Source organism: Solanum pennellii, chromosome 11 (assembly GCF_001406875.1).
Source record: "Solanum pennellii chromosome 11, SPENNV200".
NCBI classification, from domain to species: Eukaryota; Viridiplantae; Streptophyta; class Magnoliopsida; order Solanales; family Solanaceae; genus Solanum; species Solanum pennellii.
Genome location: NC_028647.1, coordinates 1,789,361 through 1,811,240, shown reverse-complemented (window position 1 = coordinate 1,811,240; position 21,880 = coordinate 1,789,361). Strand labels below are relative to the sequence as shown.

The window sequence follows — 21,880 nt, the reverse complement described above, 5'->3', positions numbered from 1 at the left end:
TAATTGAAGTAGAAGCAATATGTGGTAGTAAAATATTAAAAGGGGGTCAAAATGTGAAATGAAAAAAGAATAATTCAAGATTGTATGGAAAAATTAATATTTTGAATTTAAGATTATGATGAGTAGTCTACAAAGTGTTGGGAGTAGTGGAAGAACATCAACAAGTGATGATAATAATAATAATAATAATAATATTAATGATGAAGATCAAGAGATGACAAAATTGGCATTGGCTTCATTTCAAGCTAGAGAAGAACAAATTGAGAGGAAAAAAATGGAGGTGAAAGGGAAAGTTGAGTCTCAACTTACCCGGGCTGAGGAAGAAACTAGGCGTTTGGTTCGTGTTTGGGAGGTATAATTCATATTATCTGTCTTTTAAGATTTTAGCCGTATGGTTCGTGTTTCGAAGGTATGGTTCATATAATATGTGTTTTAACTAGAAGGTAAGGTTTATGTATGTCTTTGAAGACTATATGTATTTGGTTTATGTTTGAGACGTATGGTTTATGTTATTTGTCTTTTTTAAGATTCTAGGTGTTTTAGATTTGTTTTTCGAAGGTATATAATGGTTCATATTATTTGTCCGTTAAGATTTTAGGTATTGAAGGTAAATTCTTTGCTTTCGCTGGTAAAGGATTTCGAACTTGAGACCTCCAATATGGAAGTCTCAAGTAGAGGTGTGCACTATTTGGATTAAACAGAAAAATCAAATCAAACCAAACCGAATTCTAATTTGGATTGGTTTTTTGGATTTTTGGATTTTTGGTTTGATTTTGGATTTATAATTTACTTTGTTTGGTTTTTTTGTTTGGTTTCGGATTTAGAAAAATCAAAACCGAAAAAACCGAATTATATATATATAATTTTATAATTGCAAATAATTTTGTTATGTTTCTAATTATTAAAAAATCGATCAACCAAACCGAAAAAAACCAAACCAAAAAGAGAAAAACCAAACCAAACCAAATTTGTTTTGGTTTGGATTAGGTTACACTTCTTCAAAACCAAAAACCGAAAAACCAAACCGAATAGCATAAAACCAAACCGAAAAAACGAATGCACACCCCTACTCTCAAGCTCAAACCATTTGGCCACCCCGAAGGGTACCCGTTTATATCTATTTTGTATGTCAATATAGGATCCAAAAATTTCACATTCCCTCCTCTAAGAAAAACGTATAAGAAGGAAAGATCTCGCAATTCAGCATTTTCTACCTGAATTGTTGATCATCACATGACCTTACATAAAAACCTGCTGTTGAGTGATTCTCCTCCCAATAAAAAATCTACATGTGATTTTCCGAAAACATAAATATGTGATTTTAGTAAATAGGAAACAACAACCAACTAATTTTGGAAAAAAAATATTTTTGCAATTAATTTGATTTTTTTTTTTGAAGGAGCTTGAAGTGTTGACAGATCCAATGAGAAAAGAAGTTGCAATGGTACGCAAGAAAATTGATGTGATTAATCGTGAAATTAAATCACTTGGACAATCATGTCAAAAAAAGGTATATTCTTTTTTTTTAATTATTTGTTTAATATATTATATATTAGTTAATATCACTTATTCTATTTTTAGTTATACTAGTATTAATTAATTTATATCTTTCTCCTAATACTTCTTGGCATATATAGCCGGCCAAGCAGATTATGAAAGCTTGATCAAATAGACTATTATTTAAATACGCGAATATGTAATTTTTGTTGGAAAACTTATATAAATATACTATAATAACAAAATATTTACCATTTATAGCAATAATATTTCTTTTTCACTTGATCACTTTTAATTCATTTATAATACAAGTTTGATTCATATTACAAAGAACAATTTTTTATTCACATGTAATACAAATTTTAATGATAAATAATTCATTTATCACACATTTTAATTCACTTATAATACAATGTGTCAAACTTTTACCAAACAAACATAATATATTTTAAAAAAATTATAATTCATATATAATTGCATACATAATTCACTTTTAATACATATGACAGATTTAACATAGTATTGCTATAAATGGTAATAAATAAAAACTATTGCTAAAATTAGTAATTATTTATTAAAATGTATCAATTTATGTAATTTTTTCATTTTTTTGTTTAATGATATTCCTCTTGTAAATTAGGAGAAAGAATATAGAGAAGTTTTAGAAGCTTTCAATGAAAAGAACAATGAGAAAACTCAGCTAACATCTACTCTTGTTGAGGTAAATATTCATAATTTATAATAACTATTATTTTTTTAAAAAAATTACTTTTAAGAAAATACCTCTAATCTAATTAACTTTTTTTTTTGTGTGTGTATTTGTCATTTTTTTAGTTGGTGAAGAAAAGTGAGAAACTCAGAATGGGGAAGCTAGAGGAACTAAGCAAAGTTTTAAATCCCAAAAGCTAGTAAATGTTATTATACATATTCTCTATGTATTATAGATACCAATTTATTTTTAACTTTCACTTCATATTTCTTCAAATAATGTACCCCTAATTCCGTCCCTTGATTTGATTTTTCACCATTTGTTGAGATTGTAAAAAACAACAAACTGAGATTTGTTTTGTTTTACTCTTCATCATGTCTATTTCACTCATGTAACACGACGTTGAGAACAATAACATACTTTGTATACAAACATTACCTCTACCTTAGGAGAACCCTAGGCTCAAGAAAAATCAAATATCGTAAGTAAAGAAGTCACTCCAAAATACTACAGGACAAAGCATTCTAGAAAAAAGAACATTAACTATAATAAACTTATATAATCGAAATACATGAAACTACAGAAATTGAGGGAGAAAAACTTAATGCAATGTATGGATTCTAAACTATATGAAGGATGGCGTATATTCGTTACTATATTGTCGTTGTCGCAAATAAAAACAGCAGAGGTATAAAAGTCGATATAGGAAAAAGCTTTTACAATCTGCCAGAGAGCTAGGAAGTTTATGGAGTAAATTCAAGATTTTGCATGTCTTAGTTCATTCATAAGGATTGACAAAGAGCAGTACAATTAATCTCAAAGATAAGCTCGCGATGAAATATACCATATAGAACTTGATGTTTTTAGCTTGATCCTAAATCCAGGAGGAGCTGTCTGTACTCAGCCAGCAGATGTGGGATATCATCCATACGCAACTGCAGATCACGGAAGACGATCAATGGAGCAAATGACATCAAGAGTCATTAATACAAAAACAGAAAGGTGATAAAAGTGAAGAGCTAGCAACAAAGAGATCATAGATATAAGCATATGCATAATGTCTTGTAGGTTATGATGGCATTTTATGATTTAAATGGAAAAACGTAGTCACTCGGGATTCATCTATCTGACTTCAACTTGTTTGGGATTGTCAAGTCTCACATTAGTTGAGTGAATGTATTGTGGTCTTCACATGGTATCAAACCCAGACCCAACAATTCTTGTTCGTGTTTCACAGCGTGTTGGACCCCTGCATTATGTTATTCGCTCTCCAGTTTCAAACATGGGCATGTGGGGGAGTGTCAAGTCCCAAATGAGAATAGCGTACAAAAGTAAGCATTTGAAGATTAGTTCTTCTTGGTAATGAACCACAATAACGAAATCAGTAAAGCCTTAAGAAGAGTAAAAAAGAGCAAAGTTCTTTTGAATGTGCTGAAGCTAGCTAGGGTCAACCCTCAACAAATCAGAATATTAAGCACAGAGGGCACTTGATCAACGGACATGAGAGATGATAAAGGAGTGAAGCAACCAAGTATTCAGATGTAAATAACATCAAGACTAACAAATTGAACCTTGAAGAACTCATACCTGACTAACATTCTTAATATGATGGAATCTATAAGTCTCTTTCCCCAGAGATCCAGGATTCATTGATTGCAAGAATGCTCCAAAATTTTCCCTACATCAAATGATCAAAAGTTATAAGATGTTGAACCACATTTCGGCTGAGGTACTCCCTGCCCCTCCATTTTCTTTTTTCTTTCCTTTTCTGGAGAAGATTTGTTCCTACTTCCTTCAAACGTGTCTGGTTGTACATTCACAAAGAACATAAATAGATTTGATAGCAAGTATGACATATTTTATTTGAAAGCAATGAATAACTTACTCCTGAGTCCTGACAAACATCGATAAAGTCAGTGTCTACACTTAGTCATACTGGTTGAAAGGAGATTCTAAAATTTCATCATCATATCCAAAAGAATCCGTAGTATAATGCCACAATGTTTAGTCTCACATCAGTAGAACACATGAAAACTTCAAAAGATCATAATAAAAATACTTGCTACCACACAAGTCTATCATAACTTGGGGTAATCATGAGTTCTTGTTGTAGAAATCTCGGAGAGGAGAATAATTCTCAATCTCTGCCATTCTCTTTTAAGACAGTGATGAAATATTTTTTTACTACATCAACCTGCTTACATAAAATAGCTATAATACCTAGGTAGTATTTATAAAACTCTTCTAGCATGTCCCTAGTCTATACTTGTTTAAAAATTTAATCCTAGGTTTTTTAATCTTCACTATTTCATGAACAAAATCATATGTGCATCCTCGTTAATTTCCTATACATGAACTAAGTAAAATTCATGTACTTGAGATGAATCAAGTTTATTTTTTCAACACTTAATGCACGGATGAAACATCTCAGTCTGGTGCTAAAATACTACTTATGGTTCTAATTTATGTACGGTGTTTGACTGGGCTAGTATTATATGTGCAAGGAGGTGGACAAGGACGTGGTTCATCTTCTTCTTCATTGTGGTCTTACCATGAGGTTATGGTGGGATATGTTTAGGTGGTTTGTTACTTCTTGGGCAATGCCAAAAACTGTGGAAGAGTTGATTGGAAGAGCGGGAGAAGGAGGAGAAGACATAGGGAATGAAATGTGGTCCCACTTGTGTTAATGTGGGTTGTGTGGAGAGACAGAAATAGAATAGCTACATACACTTGATAAAGAAAAAGACATTCTCTTTAGGACATACTAAAAAGAAAAGTATGTCTACAACAAGTCAGAATGGATTAACTATTATATTCCAACAGTGCGATAGCCTTTATACTTACACTTCACTAGTGAAATTTACCATTACTTCTCCATTCACAAAAGTTGTCCCAACTTGATCATCTTTTCCAAATGTAAGTTCTTACATTCATAAGAAAACCAGAACTTAATCAGATATCAATACAACACAAAAATGTAAAAAACAGTGATCTCACTCTTTAATGCGGGTAACACTGCGCTTGTAGTCACGGAGTAATGGGCTAAGCTCTTTTAATTGAATAGACTTCGGTGAGGACTTTGACCAGTGGTCGCGAAGTGCTTGTACAGCCTTCAGTGATCAAACAATTCTAGGTTAGAAATCGCAAAGCATTCTCTTATGGCATAACATATACTGAGCAAAGAACTATAACCTCCTTATTACTGAGAGCTCCCTCTCCAATGAATTTAGATGCCAATTCTAATAATTCTGTATCTTCCAACTCATCTACAATTTTCTTCACATTGGAATCGGAGATGGATACTGAAATTCCTATCCTTTTCTGCAACTCTGATACGGCATTTTCTTGCATTTGCCTCTCCTATCAATATTCAATAGTAAGAAAGAGTAAAATCAGTAGATGCATTATCTGTCATACATGCAGTATCAACACACTCATCTGAATATTTATCAAAGCATAATCAGAATAAAGAGGACTACTAGGTTGACAGATACAGACATGATAAAATTGGCACCCTCAACTACTGCCACCCACAAAATCATCCCCTCTCTCTCTCTATGACATGCATAAACATACTCGAGGAAATCAACAGAAATTATTATTTAGAAAATGCACACACATGCATGCATGTAGATGGTATCGTCTGGCAATCACTTAGTTAGAGAAAACGGCATGAAGCTTTGAAAGTGGTCATAGCTGAGGTCCCACAACTTTGAGGTCATCAGATTAGTTCCGTGCAAAATCAAATTGACCAGTATCTGTTGATACTCCTCCCCAGATGAATAAGGTTGGATTTGTCATCCTCTATATGTGGATATCTTTATTATACCATAAACAACTATCTTGACTTTGTAACACTTCCCATAAAGGGTCGTACTGTCATTGCTTCACTCCAGGAACATTGTTTGACATCTCATTCTTTGATAAAACGAGTAAATGTTCTTAATTACGAAAGAAAGAATACACCGTTGAGAAGAAATGTCTTATCCAAAACTAATCCTGAAGTGAGAGGGCAGTAATGGAAAATGAAGGGACTATACCTTCTCCATACTTGTCATTGAAGCATCCTGGTTTTCATGGATTGCCTTGGGAGGAGAAGCCGTTACGCGCTTAGCAATTGGATCATCTAAAGATTCAGAAAAAAATAAACGCACAATAGGTCAATTAAAAGAATGAAAATGTTGCGTACACAACTCTAAGACAAAAGAACTTTCTTCACTTCTCCAAGACATGCATTAGCTCAGAGCTAGCACTATCTGTTGTCAAATTGTGTAACATTGTTAAGCTGCACAACTTTTGGACCATTTAAACGGGTGACAGTTGCTTAAATGGAAGCTATATTCCTGACATAAAATACATTACTACTGACCAACTCAAACTGGGCTATATGCAAATTCTAAGGAAAGTTTGGAAGTTGAGAAGATAAATTCAAGCTTCTGTATCAATTTCCAAATGATCTAACAGAATTACAGTTCAACAGCATATAATCACACAGGTAATACATAAACAACAGGGGGAAAAATGCATGGAGAACAGAAGTATGTTAAGGGAGTAATCACATTGGAAAAAGAAGAACTCCACTTTACAATGAGAGATTAGGCAAATCGATGCACTTGAATGGGATTCAATACCTTCTGGAACTAACCACCACAGATCACCATAAGTTGATTTTCCATCGAACCCTCCAAACAGCAAATATCGTGACCCAACTGAGGTCATTGAGTGGTATGCTCGTGCAACTGGCGGTTCATTAGTAGTTGGTAGGCGTTTCCACTGTACAGACACTGGAAACAGAAAAAGTTAGTACAAAATACTCTTGTCAACTATAAATAAAATCATGAATGACTTTTAGGCCTTTTAACTATGTGCCTCCATCTTAAATAAAACCTAGACCAATAAATTGGAAGAGATTTCTTAATCTGGTTAAATCTTCAAGGTTGCCAGAATACTTTTGTCTGTACAACCTGTAGAAATATATTAATGTAAATCAAGATTATGATGGAATGAAAATGTAAAATAAGCTCCACCATGAGAAGAGAACCCAAAGCTATGACGTATTACTAGTTGCAAAGCTTATATCAGTATATGGAGTGGAATAGCAATTGTAGAAAGTATGATCAACCATGCTTACCCCTGTCTAAAACAACACAATCATTGTAGTAAACATCATATCGACTCAACCAACCACCAGTTCCATGACCTCCAAATAACAGGAGCTGCAGAGAAAGTGTAGGTCAGTATGCTTCTCTAAAATATTTTGTAGTTGCTGGAAGGAGGAAAAGGTTTAAGTGGCTAAGCAAGTGGAAAGTGGAGATTATTACATAACCAATAACATATAAAGTGGAATTGTAATAATCATTAAATAACCATACTGTACACTCTAATGCAACAGAGATTATATAGAGATTTAAGTCAACCTGGGGAAGTTCATCTAGAATTTAAAAATTTACGACGATTGTTTGCTGATATAGACAACTTTGTATTTTCTAGTTTGGGCTTACCCGAACTTGCATGCAAGACTTACGCCCCCTTAGGTGAAGAGATATGTACATACAACTCAATTTTATATGCATCAATATGCACAAACAACTCTGAATTTTAATTCAGAAGGAAGTAACAAGAGAGTGTATGGGGTAGTAGTTACAGAAAATTATTATTATTTACCACCAATATTCTTTTAGTACTCCTCAAAGTGGCAATAAAGAATCAACCACAAAAATTCGGCTCCAATATTTCTACTACCAGATGACAGAGTGGGTTAAATGAAAACTTGGGATCCTATCCTCAAGGAGGTATTATATGCTATTGAAATTGTACTCCCCAAGAAACCTCGAGGTATATCAGTAATAATTGCGCACATCAGAAAGGTGCCAAGTATGTCTCCACTGCAAACAAATTTTCAAGGCATTTGACAAGATAAATGATGTTAGATGTAAAACACATCGCAGCAGATAAGCATCAACACCCCAAGAACAGTGCTAACTCATTCTTATGTCCCTATATCAACTATTAAATTGTACAGATTTTGTATAACGTTGTTTTTACCATGAAATGGACTTACATGGAGGCCTCCAGATGTAACTGTATGTCCACAACGCGCTGTAGGAGCTTGACCTGGAATCTTCAGTTGGGTCCAGCCAGGGCTTTCATTCTCTTCCTTCCAGAAAATCAGAAATATTGATATAGTTAAGTGCTAAAACAGAATAGTCATAGAATCTTCAAGGGAGAAGTCAAGAAAGGAAGGAAGTGGAAAGACAAAAACATGTTAAACTAACCACGGGAGAGATAGGGAACAAAATGCCATGTGCATACATTGTATATAAATATGTGTGTGTGTGCGTATGTCAAAAGGATGTCTATCCGATAGCAGTAAATGAAGTAGAAATTAAGTTGTACTAACTAATGTATTTCGTCAATGGTAGCTAAATTCATATTTTCTGGAAAAATTTGTTCCTATTTCTGAAAGGCTGGATAAGCACAACCACATGAACTCTATTAACAGAAAATGTGTAACATGCCATACCATTTTCCACGAAGCAGCATGATGCAGGTAAATCACATTCTCTTACAAAACTGATGATAATTTTGAGAGAAAGGGAACATCACTGATCAAAAAAGAAGCCTACAGATAAGAACTGAAGATTCAAGGCAAAAGTATATGTACCTTCTTCAATAAGGCCCTTCAAAGCCCATAAGTCGGCCATGATTGGCCCTCCTCCTCCTACCCAAAATTAAAGTTAAATACGTCAGCTCAAATATTCAGAAAGGTAATCAAGTAACTGAACACATATAGATGAAAGTACTGTACAACCAATTAAAGATATCAATGCTACCTTGGCCTACAAAAGGAGGGTAAAATAGAAAAAAACATTACTAACATATGTAATTGTGAAAAACATACCTTCAAATACAAATAACTGAACAGTTAAGTAAGGATGTTTGTCAAAAGGAAAGAAATATTTGAAAGCAGAGTGTGGGTGCTTTTATGTCATCATTACAAGAGGACCATGCTAGAGCCTAGAGATATGCCATCTTTTTTATGACTCAGAAAGTGTCCTAGGAAATTGTAAAGAAGATGGTGATACGTGATCTTATCATGAAGTATCACCAGGAGGGAGAGAGAGAGAGATATCAAGTTACTGAGACCTATCACGCCTTGGTAGCCTGTATAGATATTCCTGTCTATCTCTATGATCTTTCTAGACCACTCCTCTGAGCAATGAATCATTTACTTCAAATACATTTTAAGAGCTTCATACCTACATAATTAGTTTGTACATGGTGTGTTCGATAAGACAGAGGTGCTTCTGCAGGAAAAGGTGAAGGGTTGAACTTCAGATACAAAATTTTCATCCAGCTTTAGTTAGATTACCTTCGTCTTATCCTTTCAACAAAACCCTTTGTCAAATTAATCTTTTGCTCAATATAATAAGTACTAGACATCAAGATCTTCAAAGCAGCATAAACCCTTTACAACGTAAGAAAATAGTTGAATAGCAAGTTACAGAGAGGAACATGATATTTCCAAGACAATAATCATGATTGTCATCCATATTTACCTCTACCACCATAGACAAGCAATCTTTTCTCAACCATAGTAGCAGTATGGCCACATCTAGGCGGAGGTACAGTTCCCAAAACAGCTAGCTCCCTCCATTCAAGAGTCACTGCTCAAAAGAATTTTAACTGTTAAGGATAAATTGTTTTCCGACAAGAAAAAAGGAGAGTGGAAGCCTAGAATTACTATCAAAGACAGTACTTGTGTCCAAGATATAGACGTCCGACAACCACTTTTTACCATCCCAGCCACCAAACCTGTATACAAGTAAAGTCCAAACAATAATGAAAGACTGATAGGAAATAAAAGCACCTCCAAAAGCAAGACGAAATCTTACATTACAATTTTACTCTTTCCAATGGCTGAAGCAGCTGCAAAATCCCTTGCAGAAGGTAAGTCACCAAAACTTGTCAGCTCTGACCATTGCCATATATCTAGCACCACAGAAGATATAAAAAATCAAGTTGGAAGTCTGATGAGAGGGAGAAAAATACTATTTTCACATGGTGTATGACCTGGAACGAAATACTAACTATGGATTACTCGAGGAGTACGAGTCGTCTGGAATAGCTAGTTCGTGTTATTTATACAAACCAAACGGTAATTTGTGAGGCTGTGGAATGTATACTGCTTCATTGCAGCTCTACTCAGGGTTATGCAGCTAGCATAATCTGTGTTTGATACCACACAGACACTACTGAAAGCTGTGGAGGAAACTTTGGTAGACCAGAGGTCAAGGAAGACGGACACTAGGAAGACGGAGCTGTGGACGTGTCTATATTAAATGGGTCTTTTGGCTGATTTCAAGGAAAAGGAATTCTTCTGAAGGGATTGAAGATCTATGTATGACTTAACTCCTTTCAAATCATTAGTATTTTTTAGGGCAGAAGAGTTCTCTAATAGTATATAGATAGTTAGAAGCTTATTTTGGGGATTTGATGTAAACCTGCACAGTTTAGTGATTGGTGAGCTATCAGTGAGATTAGTTTGACTTATCAAAACATCTGATGGTGAAAAGAGGAAACAAAAAATAATCATGCATTTTTCTTTACATAACCATGGTAGAAAGAAAACTTTACCAGTATCCAGGACCCAAAAATCACCCAACCTGAAAAAGAGGAAAGATATCCAGTTTAAGGCATTGAAAAGCCACAATAATATATAACATACAAATTACATAGCATTTGCATGCCTTCTACCGCCAGATCTTCCACCAAAGATGAACATATGACAGTCAATTGTGACAGCAACATGGAATGCTCGTGGGCTAGGACCAACTTGGCCATCAGAACCACTGCCCGTGCACTCTGGCTGAAACCACAATTTGTTTTCTGAAATATTGAAGACATTTATATTTAGAATATCAAAACAACTGACCATGATCCAATGCACAGAAAAAAGCTGGTTCAGAAGCTGAATTTGGCAATGTCACCAGAGGAAATATCTATCAAAGAGGCCACTATCCCACACTGGCTGGAATTGGCCATTGAAGATTCTACATGTCTGTTCCGCTCCGTTCCACTCATTTTGTTGGAGTACTGATAGTTTATCTTAGAAAGAAATATTAGTGGTCCAGTAAAAGTGTAAAACTATAGGTTCTGTAAAACGTAAAGTTATTCTTACACTGGAATACATATCTCTAGCCAAACTAACTAAAGGTTCTCCAAGTTTTTCACACTATTCTAACATAACAAGCAAGTCTCTAATCAAACTAATTAGACATTCTCTAGATCTCACACTAATTCACTATATACAAGTCTCCAGTCAAACTAACTAAGGGTTCTGAAATTTCTGTACAATATTGGAACTTGAAGATCTACTTAACCTGCTTCGAGACTGGGTGACTAAAGTTGCACCCAGCATAATCCAAAAATGGAAATGAAGAGATTCCACAATTCTATTGTCAATGTGCAGTGAAGAAATAGGTTACTGGAATATTCCAGGTTTTGCACTGGTAGCATCAATTGACCAACGGACTGTTCCATCTGTCAAAGTAATCTTGAGTCAAGGAAGCATCTCTTAAAACTGTCCAGGCAGAGAAAATCACTGTCATATGGAGTTACTCCTCCACGTGTGCTTCCAAGTCCTGTTATCAATAATTCCTTGAGAACATAGGAGGTTGTTGCCATCTTGCACTGTTTATAGACCCATTCTGTCTAGCTATGATTCTGTTATGCTGCTACCTTGAATTGAAGCTATAAGGTCTATAACTCTATAAGGTCAGTATACTCCAGTCTTGAAGGTTCCTTCTAAAGGTGAGGTTCCATGCATTTCTCTCCTTGTTTTCAGCTAGTGAAATCCTGATTGCAGGCATCATAGCTAGTGTACAAAGTCATTCAGTTATTTGTTTTCCCATCCATTTTTTTTACCAAAACTTCACATGAGCTCCATTCCCAACCTTGTAAGAGATATTCGGAAAGAATCAATTCCTGTAGCTAGAGCCTAGCGATATGCTCCATAGGCTAGTGTCGTGGCCTGATGAAACCCTTTTTGGTGAACCAGTTGTTCTGAGCCTTTACTTGGCAGTGATGACCTCTTCCCATTAGCCAAGTTACACTCGCCCAAATCTCCATAGCCATTTGAATTAACATGCTTTTGTTGTGGAGCTTAAGGCTCCTTATACCTAAGCCACCTTGTGATTTAGGTTGAGTACCTTTGTTCCATCACCAAATGAAATTTGCGTTTCTTGTTGTTTTCTTCCCACAGGATTTACCTTCTAAATTTTTCAAGCTTAAGGATTGAATTACGTATTGGGAAGAGGGTTGGCTAATTGTTCAGTACACTATTGATCACTGTCAGTCTACCACTCATGGATAAGTACTGTATTTGCCAATCGGCAAGTCTCTTCACTAATTTCTCAATGATAGCATTCCAGATTCCATTTGATTTGAGCTTTGGTCCCAGTGGCAGACCTACATAAGTGGTGGGGAATAAGCCAATGCTACAACTAAGGACCCCTACTAAGTCTGGAACCTCATACATGAAATCTCACACATACTCCAACACTGAGATGCAAATTTTCTTAAGGAAAACTAACTATAGGTTCTCTAAATGTTGCTCATTCCAACTGACATACAAATATTAATCAAACAGAAAAGATTCCCAACAAATACAGAACGCAACTTTGCTCAAAATGACATGTTTAAAATACTCTCAAAATACCAAGTTTGACTCAAATAAATAGAGAATTAAATGTTACCTGCTGTCTTTTGTGTCTATATAGTTGGTGGCTTGTTGCAATCTATCCGACTGTAAATACAACTGATAATCTTTTGGATTTTGTTAGCTCCCTGGTCCTAGCATAGTCTTTAATATATTGGAGCTAACACATTCTCTTTTGTACTCTATGCACTGATGCAGTCAATTAAACTACTTACCTCATCAAAAAAGGTTTCCGAAATCTCACTCTTACTAGGACAGCGAAATGCAAATTTTAAAGAAAGCAAACTATAGGACCCTCTAAATGCCATTTATTTCAATACTGAAATACAAATGTTAGTCAAAACTGAAAAGACTCCCAACAAATATGAAACTCAACCATTGCTCAAAATGGCATACTTAAACTACAAAGTATGTAGTCAATGAAGTGGATCGAGAACCATGAGGTCTCACATTCAAATCCAAGCAAAAACAAAAACACATTAGGTGATTTCTTCTTATCTATCCTAGTGTTACTAGCAACCTATTGCAACCAGGAGCTGGCAGGTACCTCGAGGAAATAATCAAGGTGTTGCGCACAAAGTTTGACTCAAGTAAGGAGAGAAGTACTTATTAAACAGTAGTTGTTTAGCAGAGAATCACATACCAATATCATACACAGTGATGTCACTAAGGAACTTCTTATCAATTAATCCTCCGAACACCACAACTTTCGATTTCCCAATGTTAACAGCAGTGTGTCCACTGATAAATTGTAACAAAATTAACCAATTTAGCTTCAAATCCAAACAATCCAGACACAAACGAAAACAAATTGAACTAAAAAAATCTCATTATACCTTCGAGGTTGTGGAATTGCTCCGGCGAAATCTGCCGGAGATGCTCGAACCCAGTAATGCATTTTCGCTTCTCTTTTTTCGAGAACTTCAATCACCTGAAATCATATGAGCTGAAAATGTTCCCCTACGGGATCCGAATCCGACTTTTTTCTTTTGATCCGAACCCGGATCCGACTTTGACTTGCCAATTCGATTCCGGGAGTGTAATATTGAATTATTGGATTTGACGGTTTTTTAAATGATTTCGCTAATTTTTTTGTTGGTTATGGTTTGATTATAAGATTTTGAGTAACGATAAAATTGATAATCTAATAAAATTACATTAAAATTATTATTGTATTTTAGATTATATGATCGTGGCGATAGATTCTTGCATTCTATAGTTATTTTTAGTATCTTTTTTTATAAAGTCATTGAGTTGTTGAAGTTTTACGATTAGCGTAAATTATGAACCAATTTTCTTTTTCTTTTGTAGGATTGTGCTACTTCCATTATTTAAGTTAACTGGTTGACTAGAAAGTTAAATTTGTTTTTTTTTCTTGTAATTTGTGTAGACTTTTATGTACGTAAATTTTTTTTTAAAAACGCACTTTACGAATTGTGCCATCCTTGCTTAGGATGTTCGCCACTATATTTTGCTCCATGAATATGTGCGTTGATGAAGTTACTATTAGCTCTCATATTTATCATTTATTGATGTACGATACTGTAACAATAAAAATCAATACAATATATTTAAAATATTATATTCATTAAACAATACAATATAATACAATAATGTAATGCTATACGTCATGAAACAATAAGTAACAACCATCCAAACAAAATGTTATTAGATTACGTATACATATTCACACCATTCAATTTACATATCACGATTACATAAATTTAATGTGAAAAATAAGTTAAATTTACTCAGTAAAACATAAAAAGATTCATTTTTTTTTAAATGTACATAAATTTAATGCGAAAAATGAAAAATGAATAGCATTTCCATTTTGAGAGGCACAAATTGAGAATGTTCCCAAATTCTACAGCATTGAGAGTTTCTAATCAAATCCTCTGAACAAATTCTCTGCATTTCTAGTTTTGGTGCACACAACTCAACTACATCGTTAATGGCGGTTCACAATTTTGTTCTTCCTCTTCATACGTGCATGAAGTAGTAAGAAAGCCAACGAAAAATGGTAGTAGGGTTTTAGGGCTTTGAATAAACAAACATCTTTTAGTATATAGAGATAACGATAACAACTACGTAGGTTTTGCAGTAGTAGTAGTAAGTTTCTATTTCCAGTGATTAAGTTTGAAAAAAAAAGGGAAAGAAACGAAAGGAAAATGCTGATGTTAGGTAAATTTTATATATTTTGAGATTTGGGTGGTTAAATGTTTGATTCTATAGATGTGTTTTGTTTTTGTAATTGTGGTATTGTGATGTACTAACTGAGAGCATTTTGAGTGATGAGTTGTTTAGGGTAGTACTGAAGGAAAAGGAGGAGGAGAAATGAGGCTGGTGGAGCCTGATGTTAATGCAGTGCGAGGTTATAGGGCTGAGAGATTAGGAGTGAATGGAGTTGATTTGGATTATGATCGTTGCTTTATACGTGATAGTGGGGTAATGGAAATTTATTCATGTAGGCAGAGGAGTTTGAGTTCTGTGAGAGAGGAAGGGCCTCGTCGTGTTAGTTGGCAGAGAAGGGAGGTGATGGATGGGGATCAAGATTTTTGTGATAGAAGGGATATAAGGGAACCCCAGTTAAGGAGGGAGGTGATGGATAGAAATCAATGTTTAAGTGATAGAGGTGATATGAGGGAACCCCAGTTGAGTAGGGAGGTGATGGGTAGAGATCAACATTTTAGTGATAGAGGTGCCATAAGGGAACGCCAGTTGAGCAGGGAGGTGATGGATAGAGATCAACATTTTAGTGATCGAGGTGTTATAAGGGAACCCCGGTTGAGGAGCGGTGGGTTAATGGTGAGAGATGAAGAATTTAATGATAGAGGTGACATAAGGGAGCCCCAGTTGAGGAGGAGTGGGTTAATGATGAGAGATGAAGAATTCAGTGACAGAGGTGATATAAGGGAACCCTTGTTGAGGAGGAGTGGGTTAATGGTGAGAGATGAAGAGTTTAATGATAGAGGTGATACAAGGGAACCCCAGTTGAGGAGGAGTGGGTTAATGGTGAGAGATGAAGAATTTGGTGACAGAGGTGATATAAGGGAACCCACGTTGAGGAGGAGTGGGTTAATGGTGAGAGATGAAGAGTTTAATGGTAGAGGTAATATAAGAGAAGCCCAGAGGAGGAGGAGTGGGTTAATAGTGAGAGATGAAGAGTTTAGTTATAGAGGTGATATAGTGCAGCCTCAGTTGAAATTGCCACCTGTTTATCACCAAGTGCATGAAAAGCCTCAACATTATTATCAGGCTTCTTTGAGTAGGGATGAGGAAGAGAGTAGAAGATATGAGTTATTTGATTATGAGAACAGATATGAAGCTGCACGCCGCACTGGTGTGGATTATGATATAGAATATGACAGTGCTAGAAGTGTTCAGGGCCATAATGTGAATATAGAGAGAGGTGGTGTGCATCATTATGAGTTGGACAGACATAAACAGTTGGGTTTGGAAGATGGGTTAAGTCGAGGAGCTCATAGGCTGTCCTTTGATTCTCAATCTGCCACAAAGTATGTCGAGACTGCAAGGGGTCCTTTATCAGCTCACGTGCAACCCCAAGAGATTAGGCTTAGGGATGAGATTTCTCGCTACCCTCATCCTTTCCTTCTAGATAAATTGTCGGCAATTGAAATGCTTGAAAGAGAGGAAAGAACTAGGTTTCATCCCAAAGATGTTTCATGCTACATGGAGTCAGCGTTGCAGTCTAAGGATCTTGCTCTCCCCTCTCAGTATAAGGAATGTTTGGCCACATCCTCTGGAACCTCTAGGATGAATTATGCCCCAATGATTCAAGATGATATGCATTTGCTTGGGGATATTCATTCAAGGATTTCCACAAAGCTTAGACAACCGTTATATCTCAATGAATATGAGGAAAATCACAGTTATAATACCCTGGAAGATTATGCAGCTGGCTATAAGGGATTGACAAGCTACCAGTCTGATAAAGTTAGTTCTCCTAGGGGTGACAATATGAATCATGTATATCCTAGAGGGAGACCAAGCGATACTAGTGATTATGGTCATTCATATGAAAGGACTACTTTGTTTGAACAGGCAGTACTTGACAAAAGGCATGCTCGGGCACAAATCCTTTTGGAACCCCTTAGGGAGAATATTAGTGGCAATGAGTTCCCTCAAAGAGTCATCAAAAGTAGTTCATGGGATCACCATTCTTTGAACAAACAACCAGATTCAATGAGCTTATTTGATGGCAGATCATTAGCGAGATCAACCGAAGGTCAGTTTTATTTGGATTTTGATGATACTAATGTTGATACACAAAATGTAAGAGAATCAGATATAGAAAATTCGGATGTTCCCTGTCATGAAGAGATTCCTCTAAGGCGACTGGATTACCATAGCAGCAAGGACGAACACTCTAATTTCTATGCTGAGAGGTGGAGGAGATCATCCCGTCTGGAACATGAAATGGAAATGCTTGGAGATGGGGTTCGACCAAAGAAGATTGAATCGGGTGTAATTGGATGCGATGGTCATCCAATAAGGTCAGAGAAGAGGAAGTACATTTTAGATGAAGAAATGATGGGGCACAGCTCTGGACAGATTGTGTTCAGTGAAAGGAAGAATAACATTAGCAGAACTCAAGATATAGATTATAGGAACGAGGTGTGGGATGATCAAGATGCTAGCTGCTTACCGTCTCCGGAGAACTTTGAGGATGATAAGTGGTTTCGAAAGGCAGATAGGGCATACAGCAGAGACCTTAACGGTAGAGTTGCTGCTACTGATGGTTTATTGTCATATCATGGTTCAATAAATCAGGGGAAAAGGCACCTTATTAGACCGTATATTTCTGGTAAAAAGCAAAAGGTGTATGAGAATCCCAGTTCACTTAGACAGTATGCAGTTCAATGTAACCAGAAACATCATCTTACAAAAAATGTTTGGATAAGAGACAAAGATGACAAACAAACAGAAGCATCTGACCATGTGGTTAAAGAATTAAAGGATCAGGTAGCTTGTGCAAAACCTGAGTTGCCTGAAGACTCAATTGAATTTACGCAATTGGTACATAATTTCTCCCTATCTTATACCAAAAAGTTGAATGAGAGTGTTGCAACTCAGAAAAGATACAAGGAGCAAGGAAGGGCTGGTGGATTATTCTGCATTGTTTGTGCCAATAGGTCCGTCTCCTTACTTGTGTTTGAATGTTAACCATATAACATGTTAGTTACTTATTATCCGCTGCCACTTGGATGCTTCAAAATATCACATTTTCTGAATTTCTTTTGGACTTCCTATTCTTTGACTAGCTTATAGTTGCTTATCTGACATAGTAATGCATGCCGATTCAAGTATGGTTGTGGTTAGTGCCTCAAATGAGCCCATATTTTGGTAACCAGCCCAAGCCACCCATTTTTTAGTGGGTTGGTGCTATTTTTTGTCTATTCATCACTAAAAGAAAATTATTAGTTGGTAAGCTCTAATAGTTCATAGTAATACTCACGGATATCAATATTTGTTTCTCGAAATAGAGAACTTAATTTTTATTAATTAATGGGCATGGTTGGCATCACTGTTGGATCACATGTTTATTTGTAATTAATGGGCATGGTTGGCATCACTGTTGGATCACATGTTTATTTCTTTTTGTTTGATCACAATATGATGCATATTTGCTTATATAATTCACTTGCTTTGTACAAGATCAAAGCTCCAAATTACGTTTGTTTTGAATACTGTTGTTTCCTTTTGCTATGTGCATATATTGCAGGAGCTGGTAGTTTTATTGATGAGACTGAAATTTCAAATGAAAAAGTATCTGATATTACTGTAAGTGTTCTTCAAAGAAAAGAAAATCCACGAAACTAAGATCGGCTGCTTGACAACATTTTGAACAATGTTAAGCACGTTTTACTCCTAAAATTATTTCATCTTATTGAAAAGTTATAGGATTTTCTTTAATGAATTTATGATACAATAAAACTGAATAAGATATTCTTAACATTTCTTATCTAAAAAAATTAAAGTATTTTCCGGATGTTGAATTCTAAAGCAAAGTACTATTTACTCATGAAATTATGGGTAACTATGGGTGAAAATGTCTTTTACCCAACCCACTTTTACCCATATGAAACACGGGCTGGTTGAATTATTACCTATTATATGTTGGCCTATTATATGTAGACCCGTTTTCAACTCACCCAAATTCAGCCCAACCCGCCCTTTTGCCACCACAAGTTGTAGTTGAACCATTGTGTGGCATTCACTCTCTCATCAAGAATACAACTGTATATGGTCATTTAGGTTGTTCAAGAATAATATGTGCCACAAGTTTATTTTGATTCTCCTAATTGTTTTGATATCTTTTTGTAACTTATTTGGATTACTGTTAAATGGAAACACTAATAACATTGATACTTATGACATGGATCCAGAATAGGAAATATTCATGTTGTGCTTGTCAATTATTGAGTTCTTGTTATGAAAAATTTATAGGATGTTGTTTTAGAAGATGAATTCTGGAAATGTTCCAGCAGAACTATAACATTGTTACATATTTTCTGCAAGTCATATGAGGATGATTAAATCGTAGTTGCTTCAACCCATTTCTATGCATTGGTCAATTTAGTATCAAATTCTTTTTGATAAGGAACTCAATATCGAATTCCTGAAAGCCTGCCTTCCTCTCTTGATTTTCGTTGAACTGAACAGGGTTACATGAAGGTTCATTAAGGATTTGGCTCTTAGTGATCAAGAGCCTCTACTTAGAAAAATTTAGTAGTGCTCGAAATGGTTGGCAGGAAATTAGTTAATTCTCCTGGAAACCTGATTAGAAAGTAGAAAACATCTATTTGCAGGGTAGTCTGGTCAGATAAAAGGACAAGGTTATGGAGATACTGTGCCGCCAAGGTACAATGAAGGAAAAGAAATACAAACATCGTAGGAAATAGCAATAGAGTAAACAAAGTGCTGGATATAAATATAGGCCTCTGAGGAGATCGTTATTTGAAGCTGAACTTGTGTTGGTTATAACATGCCTGGAGTCCTCAATATGACTCCCATCTCAGTTTGACTTGGTAATGTTGGTACACCTAGTCAAGCTAAAGATGCTTGATAACCTGTTGTCCTCTTGACTTTGAATATTTCCTTCTTGTGCTGGGGTAGGTTGGTGATTTCACTTTCTGTTCTTCACATGGACAGTTTTTTATGGCTCAACTTGTCATCTAAATTTATGTCTCGAACATTTGGCCATGAATTTGTTTTACCTTAACAACTGCTAACAAATTTTACTTTTTCAGTCAATTGAAAGAATTCAAAGATACTCGATCCTTGGCAGTACATTGTTATATGTCGCAAAAGGTGTGGTTGAAAGCGAAACACTTGGGTCTTCACAAGGCAATATGTGTCCTAATGGGGTGGAACAGTGATGCACCCCCTGATGGCAAACTATGGTTACCGGTGTCTGTTCCTGCCCCTAATGCTTTAGCCCAGAAAGAAGATCTTATTCTCTGGCCACCAGTGGTTATTATACATAACTGCTCTGGATTGGTAACTGGCCTAGATGGGCAAAAAGTTACGACTACTGAAGCTGTTGAGAAGTTTCTAAGAGGTGCGTGTGTTGTACAACTTTTTTGTTTATCTGGTTTTGAGTTCTGTTCTTGGGTGGGGGATGTTATTATGAGGAGAAGGATGACCTGCCCTGCTTCCATCCAACTGTCAGTAGCAATTCATAAATATATCCCGCAGATAGAAAGTTTCCTTCATTTGTTTTCTTAGTGCGCTTACCTCTTTGTCTCGTTGTAATTGATGACATTATTCCTTTTTCCTCTGTAATCTTCAATGGCAGGTAAAGGTTTTAGTGGTGGTAGAATGAAGGTTTGTATGGGGAAGCCTGGTAATGGCAGTATATTACTGGTGAAGTTCTTGGGCACTATTCCTGGCATTCAGGATGCAGAAAAGCTTCATACCTACTTCATGGAAGAAGAGCGTGGAAGGAAAGACTTTAGAGTAATAACTTCAACCAAAGGAAAAGGCATCGACAAAAGAAATGTGAAGGGAGGTAAAGCTGAGGAAATTTCACTCTATGGTTACATGGGAATAGCTGAAGACTTGGATAAAGTTGATATCGACACCAAGAGGAGAAGTTTAATCAAGAGCAAAAAGGAGATTCATGATTTTGTAGATGCTCCTGTCAAATCCGTTGGGAAAGATTAAGGATTTTAGTTTTCATCGCAGCTGGAGAGAACCCCACCAGCCATCATCTTTTCAGAACATAGAAATTGAATCACAGAAAGGGAAAAAGAGAGAAAGTAATGTAGATATAGTAGGATGAAAGGAAGGTACAAAGAAAACTGAAGGATTGTGATTGGGTAGAACTCAATTCATATCAATAGCTTTGTATCAAACTTTAAAAACCTATAAGATAGCTTATGGTACCTCTCTTTTTTGCTTCATTATTGGCTGTTCTTTTGCTACATTAGTGCTGTAGATTGCCTTTTGTAAAACTTTGGTGCAAATCAAGCACATAACATTTATGGGTTAAAGGCCAAGCTTCTTTTTGCTTATGCTTTCTCTATTTTCTGTGCTTATGTTGATTTAACATCTATAAACAATCTTGAAAAAAAGTGTCTTCTATATTCACCATAGTATGACAGCAAAGTAGAGAGTAAGGGTTTGTTTTGGTACTGTGGAAAGTGTTCTTAAATTTTCTGTTTTGGAGAACATTATCTGTAGGAGGCATCCCACACTTATTGTAGTGCTTTTACTGATTATGTATAAATGCTTTTGAGATAATATTTTTTGTAGAAACCATTTTCCTTCGTACCAAACACACCTTATTTCATAATCGAGGCTGATTTCATCAATATCCAAAGCAAGAAAGTTGATTCAATTTGTTTTCAAATAAATATAGAAACTAAGCTTAAAAAAGAATTGGTTGAAACCAGTCACAGAAGGAAAAAAGAAATGCAATATCAGTA

The 21,880-nt window shown here is 35.6% G+C and overlaps 3 protein-coding genes across 3 annotated transcripts; 2 read left to right on the top strand and 1 right to left on the bottom strand.

Annotated features, from left to right (window-relative positions):
• Positions 1-55: 55 nt before the first annotated feature.
• Positions 56-2,576, top strand: LOC107004904 (calponin homology domain-containing protein DDB_G0272472-like). The gene is made up of 4 exons (XM_015203309.2): positions 56-352; positions 1,400-1,510; positions 2,138-2,218; positions 2,332-2,576. The coding sequence occupies exons 1-4, from the start codon at positions 116-118 to the stop codon at positions 2,404-2,406; spliced, it is 504 nt and encodes a 167-aa protein (XP_015058795.1). The 5' UTR covers positions 56-115; the 3' UTR covers positions 2,407-2,576.
• A 165-nt stretch (positions 2,577-2,741) lies between these two features.
• Positions 2,742-13,917, bottom strand: LOC107004903 (protein GLUTELIN PRECURSOR ACCUMULATION 3). The gene is made up of 16 exons (XM_015203307.2): positions 13,763-13,917; positions 13,570-13,667; positions 10,957-11,095; positions 10,844-10,872; positions 10,102-10,198; positions 9,966-10,021; positions 9,766-9,873; positions 8,871-8,927; positions 8,268-8,359; positions 7,338-7,422; positions 6,838-6,990; positions 6,247-6,332; positions 5,399-5,566; positions 5,204-5,316; positions 3,794-3,884; positions 2,742-3,141 (listed from the first exon to the last, which is right to left on the bottom strand). The coding sequence occupies exons 1-16, from the start codon at positions 13,822-13,824 to the stop codon at positions 3,070-3,072; spliced, it is 1,506 nt and encodes a 501-aa protein (XP_015058793.1). The 5' UTR covers positions 13,825-13,917; the 3' UTR covers positions 2,742-3,069.
• Positions 13,918-14,734: 817 nt separating this feature from the next.
• LOC107002992 lies at positions 14,735-21,466 on the top strand. Its single transcript, XM_015201215.2, has 3 exons — positions 14,735-18,082; positions 20,201-20,511; positions 20,749-21,466. The coding sequence occupies exons 1-3, from the start codon at positions 15,264-15,266 to the stop codon at positions 21,114-21,116; spliced, it is 3,498 nt and encodes a 1,165-aa protein (XP_015056701.1). The 5' UTR covers positions 14,735-15,263; the 3' UTR covers positions 21,117-21,466.
• The last annotated feature ends 414 nt before the right edge of the window (positions 21,467-21,880 follow it).